We start from the raw sequence: 11,580 nt of genomic DNA, 5'->3' as shown, positions 1-11,580 counted from the left end.
TGCTCTGCAACAAGGGAAGCCACCGCAATAAGAAGCCTGCGCACCTCAACGAAGGGTAGCCCCCACTCGCCGCAACTAGAGAAAGCCCGTGCGCAGCAACGAAGACCCAACACAGCCAAAAAATAATTAATTAATTTAAAAATAAAATGTAAAAAATATAAAAACACAAAGAATGTAGACAGGAAGCTTAATAAGCACTGAATTTGTACTTTAATAGGTTGTTTCATTTTTCTTGTTTTGAATATGTAACTGACTGGAAGTGTTTTTCCAGTTAACACTATGACAGCCCCCTTGGGTGTTGTTGAAGAGGGCTTCCACTGAACAGGTGACTTTGAGGCACCCACGGAGATCTTTCCCAGGAACACATGGAGATACTGTGACCGTTGGTGTAGAGAATGAGATATTGCTGAGAGTGGTAGAAGATATCTCTTTCCAGCGAGAAGAATGATTCCTGGGTTCAAAGTTTAGAAAGCCATCTATGCAAACATCTTCAGCAATACATACATTAATAGTATGAATGTTTCTTATATCAACTCTCTTCTTACAGTGGATGTTGGCATAACAACTGCAGTAAAATTTTTTGGAAAATTGTTGCAGGTCTTTGAGTGTGGGTTTCCCATGCACTGTGTATTTTCCACCTTTCCCAGTTTGAATAGCAAAATTCTGTGGGTTCAGGTGAAGATAGTTGCTTGAATTCCAGTATTTCCTTGTACACACTCCTTGCTCTTGGCAAAGTGCTTGGCTACACATTTTGGCTGCTAAGGTGACATTGATTACGTAAGGATTCAGTATAGTCTTCATGTAATTGTCTAGGTTCATGCAAGATTCCTGTAAAATTATATGAAGATCAGATTATTAACATCCAAGTTGGTTCATATGTGAATTAATTCACTACATTAAGCAATTTCTAAGGAAGCACACACACACACACACACAAAACCGAGAACCAGTAAGAGCAGGAAATGTTTTATCTTTTTTTACTTGAACAAGCAAGACTATTCCAACAGTTTTTTGTAACATTTGTAAGTTTCACATGCCATTTCATGTCACTAAATAATTGACCAGTTGAGGTTTAGTATACTCTAGCCTCGGTCTTCCTCAATAATTCATAAACTAATGGGGGTGGAAGGGGCAGAATGGTACAGTACGGGTGGAGGAATTAGAGCATGGGCTCTGGAGTCCATCTGTCCGGATTGGAGTCACAGTTCCATTAATGGCTAGCTGTGTGAGCTTGGGAATCTCTTAAGCGTTCTAAGTCTTAGTTTCCTATCTGGGAGACCTTGGACAAGTTAATTCATCTGGCAGTGTTTCAGCTTCATCATCATACAATAAGGGTAATTATAGCACCTACTTCATAGGGTTGTTGTGAAGATGACAAGATAGAAAGTACATAAAAGGGCTAACACAGGGCCCCATATCATTGGTTAGCCCTCAATGTATAAATTATATAAAGTACAAATAAATGTAATAAGTATCACATTTGTCAGACAAGTTTAGGCACTGGAAAGAGTGGTTTCTAAATTGCTAGCTCAAAACAACTAAACGGGGTCAACCGAGTATATATTAAATGTTAATGTATAATTCAAGTATGGGCGAATTATGACAGCTCTTTTACAGATATACTTATTTGGCAGAGTATGAGTGATGAGTAACTAAAATGATTCATCTTGAAACTGATACTTTCTAAAACTGGGACTCCGTCCTTTTCAGAACGTAGAAGGTAGTTGCTTGCTTTCATGATCAGCAGTCCCATGGAGTGAGTTGGCCGTGCTAGTCCTTCAGTAAAAGATCAAAGGAAGTGGTGGGTGGGTGGGCAGGCAAGTTGAGGAACCTCACAGCTTCCACTTGGATCTACTTCCTGTTGCCTTCCTTGAGGTGGTGTCATCGGTGGTAGGCAGAACAAGGGCCTTCCAAGGATGTCCCTACCTCAGTCCCACGGAACCTGTGACTGTGTTACTTTACATGGCAAAAGGGACTTTCCAGATATGATTAAGGGTATGGATCTTGAGACGGGGAGGTTATCCTGAATTATCTGGATGGGCTCAATCACAAGTCCTTAAAAATGTAGCTTGGATTTTTAAAATGAGCTGGAAGAAGGAAGACAAATTCAAAGCTAAGGGAGACTCAACCCGGCATTGCTGGCTTTGAAGATAGAGGAGAAGGCCAAAAGGGAAAGAATGCGGTGACCTCCTGAAGCTGGAAATCACCTTAGCCACAGCCAGTCAGAAAATAGAGATCTTGATGCTATAAACACAAGGAAATGAATTCTGCCAACAACCCAAATGAGCAAATGAGGGTCTTTCAGTAGAAAGGAATGCAACCCTGCCGACATCTTGATTTTACAGCATTAAGATCCATATGGGACTTCTGAACTACCGAACTGTAAGATAATAATTTTCTGCTGTTTAAACCACTGTTTGTTGTAATTTTTATGGTACCAATAGAAAACCTCTTCTTAACCCTCCAATAGCTTTACATGGTGTTTATTATACAATTCAACTTCTCTCAACTTGTATACAGCCTGATGGAATGTAACCTCTCCTTGCTCTTGTACAACTCTCCCTTACCCACTCGACCTTAGATATACTAATTGTTTCACAGGGGTGGCAGGTTCATTTCAAATTGCACTTACTGTTCCCTCTGCCCAGAATGTTCTTTCCTCTCATTTTTAACGTGGTTGACTCCATGTTGTTATTCAGATCACAGCTTTAATTAGCCTTCTCAGACACCTTTCCAGTCTACTTTCTTACAGCTCTCTATTTTAATTTTCTGCATAGAATTTATCACATCGAACATTTTTATTGTTTTATATTGTTTCTATCCCTCCAACTTTAACACCAGTGCCAGGGATATATGAGAATTTATACCAAGATCAGATGACATTGGAATTGTCTACAGAGACAAGAACTAGACAGGAAGAGGAGTAAAGGAATGAGAATGTTTTGACCATCATGAGCCTATACAAGATGCAATATTTGGAAGGATCTAAAACTGTTTCTCTAAGAGATAAAGCCTAGTTTATAGCATTTGTCAATACCCATGGTGTAAATACTCCTACCATGGCCAATTTTAAGCTACCAACCTGGCATCCCTGAGTGCAGAATTGGAGACCAATTACCCCACCATTATGGTAGTATGGTGTGAAGTAGCACACCATTACACAATACCATTTCCACTTAGACAGATACAGTAGGTGTAAATAACCTCAAAAGTATGGATAATAGTAAAATAAAGTAAATAATTGATACATTTTAAGTATTTGTTATCAATACTTTCTGTTTTTACCATACTTAATTTTATTCTGAGTTTTATAATTTAATTTTTAATAATGGCTGTGTTCAACAGTTCACAAAATTTCTGAATATTTAACAATCAGGTCTCATGAGCTGGGACCAGTGGAAACTGGCTCTGTCACGCCATTTGATCTAATAAGATGGAAGGAAGGAAATGTTTTGCCTACATTTGATAACAATTGTTTTAAATCAATTCAGTCATCGCAAGTAAACTGCAATTACCATTGTCTCTAGTTGTCAGTGAATCAGGAAACACAAGTAATCCATGATTCTATTGATTTCAAATGACATAGAAAAAAGGGGAAGTAATGACAGAATTAACATTCAAAATCATCATAAATTGGGAAAGGTAGCAGAAATATATAGAACAGAGTCCACAGGGAACAATTTCAAGGCAGTGTCATTAAGTAGAAAATCATCACATTAAAGTTGAAGGACTGTCCCTGTATGAATAATACTGAAAGTGATTTGAGAGTCATGGTAGAAGTACATGAATCTAAGATTAAAGTGCAATTAAAAAAAATGTGACAAGTAGTATGCCATGCCATCCTACTAATTGGAGAATGCCTGATTCATTCCTCATCAGAGTAAGGGTAGAGTTCTCAATTCTGAAAATTTTAAAAAAAGGAAATAGTATGGGGAATTTATAAATTGTTCTATCGTAGAATTAACAGGATCCTTGAGAAAGGAGTTTGTAGGTTTGAGAAAACAACTAATAAAAACTAGGAATACTCTTATATTTAAGAATTATAATTCTTAAATAACTTTCTGCCGTATAGAAGATTTTGCAAAAGGGACATATACCTTTCCCTGAACTTATATGTTTTATTAGTTCTCTTTACTGTTGATCAAACCAGATACAACAGAGTCTACCAAATAGGTAGGAGGGCCCAGATTACCTTAAAAGAATTTCACAAAGTTAAGTACCTTTATAAATGAAGGAAAAATATGGCTAGTCTATCTGAAGGACAAGATGTCAAAAGATCTGTTCTTAGAGTATAAAGTCTAGTATAAAGTCTTAGAGTATAAAGTTCTCTGTAGGTCCTAGGATAAGACATCTGGGCTAAGAGCTTCATTAGACATTCTCCATGGCACCTATGTCACTAATATTTCCACATCCATCAGAGAAGGAAAAGTTCAGCTCCAACTCAGCAGTGTCCATGTGACAGTTTTACTTATGCTTTGAGTCAAGAAGATTGAAGAGGTGAAGGATAAAGACCTCATATGGAGAATTAAAAAAGGATGAAAATAAAGGAAGAGAGAAAAGGTTTAGGTCATGATAGTTAAAGGCTTTTTGAACTGAAGAAAATGCATTAGCAGAAAGTGAATACAGAACAAAACCAACATTTTTCCTAACAAAACAAGTTTTACTTAAAATTTTACTTAAAATAGACACTGTTAAATATAACCTGTGGAAAATAAAGAAGGATTCCTTTTCCTCTCCCTTAAAGAAACTTTGAACAATTTAGTAATATTTTCAAAAAGTAACTAAATCCCAACTGCCCACACCCTGCCCCCAGTTGTTGGCCTCCATGGTAAACTGTCATTAAATGACTAACTAAATAAAAGTGCTTAATAAACAGTAATTGGGTGAATGGAAGAATGAGTGAATACGTATTGACTAGTTGAGCTCTTTTGAGAAGTGACACAGCACGGTATAGTAGAAAAAAACACCAAACACCACATAAGGAAACCAAGGTTGTAGTCCTGTTTTTGCTACTTCTTAGCCACGCAGCCTAGGGAATTTCAATTAATCTCACCAAATTTCTGTTTCCTCACTAGAAAACAGCCTTACCACACAACCACACGAATGAAAGATAGTTTGACTTAGGCACTATCAATTGAGCCCCTACTACTTTGTGCCCAACATAGTGCTTATTTTATTATTCAATCCCACAACAATCCTCAAAAACATTAAAAGTAGAAATTATTTCATCTATTTCCTATCAATTCAACTTACCCTAGTTAGACTTAAATTGAGACTTCCCCACATTATAATTCCAGAGGCACCTAGAGCAACGCTCTCACCAATTGTATTCACAAGGTCACCCTGGTAAATGTGTAGAAAGAGTTAACAGGGAGGAATAAAATGAAAGTGTTATACATAGGACAATAACACCAAAGCCAAGAATGCTGACCCAACAATAATTATTTAAATATTTCACCACTATTTATTTCTATCTTTTATGTCACCACTGCCCTACTATAAGAAAAACACAAATTTTCTGCTATTATTTTAATTACTTCTATTGACAAGAGACTGGGCCCATAAAAGAAAAAATGAAAGGAACTGAGATAATACATTGTCTATACTACCCAGTTCTCCATGACTGCTAAGATATTATATGATTACGTTAAAAATGAAACATGTTTGGGGCTTCCCTGGTGGCGCAGTGGTTGAGAGTCTGCCTGTTGATTCAGGGGACACAGGTTCGTGCCCCGGTCCGGGAAGATCCCACATGCTGCGGAGCGGCTGGGCCCGTGAGCCATGGCAGCTGAGCCTGCGCGTCCGGAGCCTGTGCTCTGGCCACAAGAGTGAGAGGCCCACGTACTGCCAAAAAAAAAAAAAAAAGAAAAAAAGAAACATGTTCTTATTTTACATTCATATAATAATGGAGAACTACCTGGGTGCATATTCCTAAAGGTTATTAAAAGTTAAATTTCACTCCCTTCAAAAATTATGTTCAGTCCCACTAAACACCATTTATGAACAATATTCCATAGCCTTCTTACCTTGATTTTCTTACCTGAGAAAGGAATTGCAAAGTCACATCAGTAAAAACTGGACGGGCATACACAAAAACTGGAAGCGGGCTTTTAGCACTGGCCACTTTAGACATCCGGATGGCTTCCTGGACACGATTACGAACAAAGAGGGCAGCTTGTGGAGAAGATTTTAGCCTGCTATTCAAATAAATGGATGGGAAAAGAGCAGTGCTTTCCTTCCACAACCAGTCGAGTGCATCGTTTCTTCTTTTCTCTAAATCCCAGCAACTTCCATTGTAACTAGGTTGGTTATAATTATGATTGTAACAGTCAGGAAAAAGATAATAACCCCATAAGTGATTTGGCCGAAGTAATTTTCCCAATTTTAAAGTCTCCTGCATGAAACTCTTTGCTGCCTTTTCAAATTCCACTTTCGCTATCTTGGCAGCCTCTGGGAAAGTAAGTTGTACATTTTGTTGCAGAACCAACTCGATAGACTGATCCCTGTAAATGTCTTTAGGTTTCCAGTTTCTAGCCCAGGTAGGCCTCCATTCTTCCCAGTCAATGACAGCCAAGCCCACGTTGTCGATTGGCATGTAATAGGAAATGTCTTTTTTAGCTTTGTCCAAATGCTCTTTTAAGGATCCCATCTGGGGGATTCCTCCATGCACACTTCTGCCTGTTCTTTCATCTATGTGAGGATAGTAGCCAAGTCTATCAGCATAAAATAATGTAATAAAATTTCCTGTCGCACCTTTTTGGGGGTATCCTACTAAAGGGAAGAAGCTCAGATCTGGAGACGTGTCAAATCTTCTAGCACAACTGTCAGTTGGGGCATTCCAGGCCCAAAGGAAAGACATATTTGCAATAAGAGGAGATGCTGTGAAGTCCATAGTCAAACAACATGGAGCCAGAAGGAAGGTGAACACTGCCTGGGGTACTCCATTGGACACAACAAAGCTCCCAAAGGAGGTATGTTGAAGCCTTAGTACTCCCATCACAAAGAGGAATGACTATGAAAAGCACTTATTTCTTCTACACACTTTGCTTTATCTAATATTTGATGCAAGACATAAACACAGAAGAGAGAGAGTGGAATGAAGCCACTTTGATGGCTAAAGAGGTATAATGATGATTTACATTTAAATATTCTTCTTCATGTTTTAGGAACGTTTTGCAAGTTGCTTCATCTATAACTGGGAAAAAAAAAAGAAATGTAGAATATATTGTTACACTACGTTTCTGTAACAGAGATTATAAGCTTTACCAAGTTCTCAACTTTAAGTGCAGGGAGTCTTATTCAGTGTTTGAAGATGGAGGACTCCAGTGCTTGAATCAATCAAATTATTTTCTCTTATGTATGATACAAATCCTATAATAGGTGGCCTTTGTCTCGTCTCTCCAAATCACTATTGAACCTGCAGAGAAATGAATGCAGCTAGTTTTCCTTGTGCCTTTCTACTTGTGCAGAGTGCCGTACCAAGCAATGCCTTAGCCAAAGACTGGTAAATAAAAATAAATTCCAACTTGAACCTCTCAAGTTCGTTATTTCATGAAAGACCACTTTTTAGTGGTCTGCCAAAAAGTGAAAACACCTCTCATAGAACTGTGACGTTTCAACTTTTTTTTCTTTTTTAAGGGAGGCATGTACAGGAGGAAGCAAAAGTCACTTCTGCCAGAGGTAATAAGTCAAAAGTTTGCTTGAAACTATTGAATCAAACAAAATCTCCTATTGAGGGGTAAGCTGAAGTGCTATTTATAACAGTGCTCCATGATATCTCAAGGGAATGTACACTCATGTTTAAAGTTAATAAAATATTTTATGACTTTATATCTTTCACTAAAAGCATTGGTTCTGGCCTAGCTTGATAAAAGCAATAGATGCACTTTATTCTTTTATAATCTTTGATCATTGAGATTGTATTGTCATTCTGATGGTCACAATGTGAAGCGTTATGGTGCATTTTGTGGTACAATAAAAATAGTCTGAGGCAAGGATAAGAAATTAAGCTACGTATTTTTTTTTGATGTGGACCATTTTTAAGATCTTTATTGAATTCGTTACAATAATGCTTCTGTTTTCTGTTTTGGTTTTCTGGCCAGGAGGCATGTGGGATCCTAGCTCCCTAACCAGGGATCGAACCCACACCCCCTGCAGTGGAAGGCAAAGTCTTAACCACTGGATTGCCAGGGAGGTCCCAAGCTATGTATTATTTAACATTTGGTAGTTGCAAAAATTACCTACAAGAAAACATATTTAAATGTTCTGTGATTCTAGGAGGAAACTAGAACATTTATTTTAATTAGATTAGTAGCATACTGCTATATGAGGGTACAATGAGAATTGTACCACTTTTCCCATGAACATGTGGCCTTACTGTAGCAAATTATCCATTTATTCCCATTGCTGAAAGAGCAATTACTCTAAAGAGAACACCATAGACAGAATAAAATAAAATCTTAAGAACCATTACAGTCTCATGCTTTGAAGACAATGGATTTTTTCCCCCTAATGTTTAGAACATGTAAAGGAGCTAAAAATTTTCACAGTTTAAGCCCTTATAAACTTCCTTACTTAGGACCTAGAAAATCTTCACCTAAAGTAACACGGGAGGAAAAACTAATTCCTTTCAACCACCAACTAACAGCACAAATGCCTGCACGGCAGGGAGTGGGACAAGTACATGGAATAAAGAAATGATTAGATGTCCCCATATCTCAAGGAAGGAGTAGGTTAAGCTTATTGAAATAATTAACATTCAAACCTGATATCCACATGATCATTTTATATGAGGAAACCTCAGGGCAGAATGAGCCTATTGGGAAGATCTCTACCCACAGAAACCTTCAAAACAGAATGGACACTTCTATCCTTGAAAATTGTGCATTTAAAATTTAAAAAGTAATAAAGCTGATGACATTTAAAGGAGGATAGGTACTCTAATGGGTTTCAGTGTCCCCCCTCCAAGTGCACTTCTACCCCAAACCTCAGAATATGACCTTATTTGGAAACAGAGTCTTTGAAGATATAAATAGTTAAAGATATTAAGATGATATCATCTTGGGTTTAGCTTGGGTCCTAACTCCAGTGACTGGTACCCAAATAAGAAGAGGAGAGGACACGGAGATACAGTGAAGAAGTCCTTGTGACTATGGAGACAGAAACTGAAATAATGCAGCTACAGGCCAAGGAATGTCAAGGATTGCCAGGAGCCAACAGAAGCTAGGAAAAGACAAGGAAAGGTACTTTTCTAGAGTCTCGAGAGGGAACACGGCCCTGCTGACACCTTGATTTAGAACTTCTAGGCTTCAGAACTGTGAGATAATACGTTTCTGTTGTTTTAAGCCACCAAGTTAATGGCAAGTTTTTACAGCAGCCCTAGGAAACTTGTGGTCATCACCAAAGGTAAAAAAAAGGATTGTAGTTTCTACAGGTCTCTTTTCTTTTCTCAAACCAGTTTCATCTTTAAGAGAAAGATCGGTATATTTATATGTATCATAATGTAACTCTTTCACCCAAACTGACGTAAAAACAACAAACCAGTGACACAGACAGAGCCAGAACCTGCGTCTTTCAGACTCATTCTGTGGAATAAAACCTTCTTGAAGTCTTCGGAGTTTAAGGAGAAAAGAAAAACTCTTACAGCCTTTGGGCCACCTGATGCTTATCAACATAATCTCCTCAAATATCACTGTTTCATACAAAGCAAGACAGTTGCTATCTGTGTGAGCCAAGACAATGAACAGAGTCAAAAGCACAGGAGGCCAGGAAGGCTCACTTGAACTTGAAATTGATCGCAGGTCTGAGTCCCAGTGGTAAGAGCTCTAGAGGAATTTAATTTCTACAGGCAAGTAGACAGACAGTTGAGAGACTGATGTGTTAATATATAAGTGAGAGAAAAGAAAGGAGGCAGAAAGAAACATTTTTAGGTCTAAAGTACAAAGGCAAGATCCAGAAATCACAGATCAGAGGTTTCTGACTATAGTCAAAAAATTAAATGAATTCTATTTAGACAGCAGACACTTAGGAGTCCTCAACATTCACTTCTGAGACCCAGTTAGAGGAACTAGTATAAGCCCAGCGCGTTGTGAGTAGCAAAGAGCATATTTGGACTGGCTGTGATCTTAATTGTCCTGAGCAATTCTTATTAATAAGAATAAGCTATGATATTTTATGAGTAACTAATTTTTAAAATTTTAAGTTAATAGCATTTTTGGTGGTATTCCATGAACTCTTCTTCCTTCCCCTTTCCCTTTATTATTATTATCATTATCATTAGTATTCCTTATTATTGTTTCCTTCTCCTACTTTGTCTCACCTTTGTATCTTCCCCCGATAAATTTTGCACAGGCTGGAGACCCTCAAGGCTAAAGAAATTGCTAATTCTTAACCTGTGTATCCCTTACCAAGCACAAATAAATGCTAAACAATCTCCCAAAGCCAAAGTGTTGGCCTTAAAAACATGGCACATTACAGAACTTCTAATTTTTTTCACCGAAAGCCATATCTCATTTTTCCTATCAGGTTATGCAGTACAAAATTTAAAAGACAAGTTACTTTTGAAGCACATTTAGAAGTTTTCCTCTAAGAAGTCTGTAGTTCAGAAACTGGTCCAGCTCTTCAATATTTAACCTGTTGGGTGAGAAAAGGCAGCTCTTTGCCCGGTCAATTAAAGACTTAATCTTTTGAGATATTATTGTGTGATGGGGGAAAAGGGTTTTGTGTGTGTGTGTGTGTGTGTGTGTGTGTGCATGCGTGTGTGTGTGTGTATGTGTGTGTGTGTGTTTGAATATCTGTGTTTGAATCCCAGCAAATTCAAGTGCCTACTAACAGAAAGGGTTAGCAAGGATGGTAAATTAACATAAGAATACTATAGGGCTTCCCTGGTGGCGCAGTGGTTGAGGGTCCACCTGCCGATGCAGGGCACGCGGGTTTGTGCCCCTGTCCGGGAGGATCCCACAGGCCGCGGAGCGGCTGGGCCCGTGAGCCATGGCCGCTGAGCCTGCGCGTCCGGAGCCTGTGCTCCGCAACGGGAGAGGCCACAACAGTGAGAGGCCCGCGTACCGCAAAAAAAAAAACAAACAAAAAAAACCTGAGCACATTTACCCTTGTGGATGAGCAGAGCAGGCAGTTGTGTCTGTCTCCTCACCAAGAACAGAGGTGAACAGGAGTGCCCTAGGATTCTCACCTAAAACCAGAGAATTAGGAATGCTGAGCTATTGTGACAGGCGACTAAGAATCTGGCCAGTTTGTGACAGGGATGTGAGTGTCCTTGAGATTCACCAACTGGGAGAAGGCACAGGAAAGAAGGAACTCTGAGAGGATGGGGAAATCAGCTATGGAAATATCCAGGAATATTCACTAAGATTGTAGGCTGTTCCGCTTCAGAATTTTTGAAGAGTTTGAACCTAGTATGAGCTTAGGGGATGGACCAAGGATGAGTTTGAGGGATAGGGACAAGATCTTTATAAGCCCTACTTTTTTTGCTACAATAAATAAATAAAAGCCAAAAAAGCCAGAACAGACAGATAACATGATAACTTCAAAGAGTTAAAAAGAAATTTCAAAGGCACACGTTCC

The 11,580-nt window shown here is 38.5% G+C and overlaps 1 protein-coding gene across 1 annotated transcript; it reads right to left on the bottom strand.

The window, feature by feature from the left end:
* Positions 1 to 210: 210 nt before the first annotated feature.
* Positions 211 to 6,997, bottom strand: SPAM1 (sperm adhesion molecule 1; the record flags this gene model as incomplete). The annotated part of the gene is made up of 3 exons (XM_079931974.1): positions 211 to 828; positions 5,254 to 5,343; positions 6,041 to 6,997. The coding sequence occupies 3 exons, from the start codon at positions 6,995 to 6,997 to the stop codon at positions 211 to 213; spliced, it is 1,665 nt and encodes a 554-aa protein (XP_079788100.1).
* Positions 6,998 to 11,580: the final 4,583 nt, after the last annotated feature.

Source organism: Stenella coeruleoalba, assembly GCF_951394435.1.
Source record: "Stenella coeruleoalba genome assembly, chromosome: 9".
Lineage (NCBI taxonomy): Eukaryota > Metazoa > Chordata > Mammalia > Artiodactyla > Delphinidae > Stenella > Stenella coeruleoalba.
The sequence above is the reverse complement of the archived record's forward strand: the minus strand, read 5'-3'. Positions and strand labels throughout refer to the sequence as shown.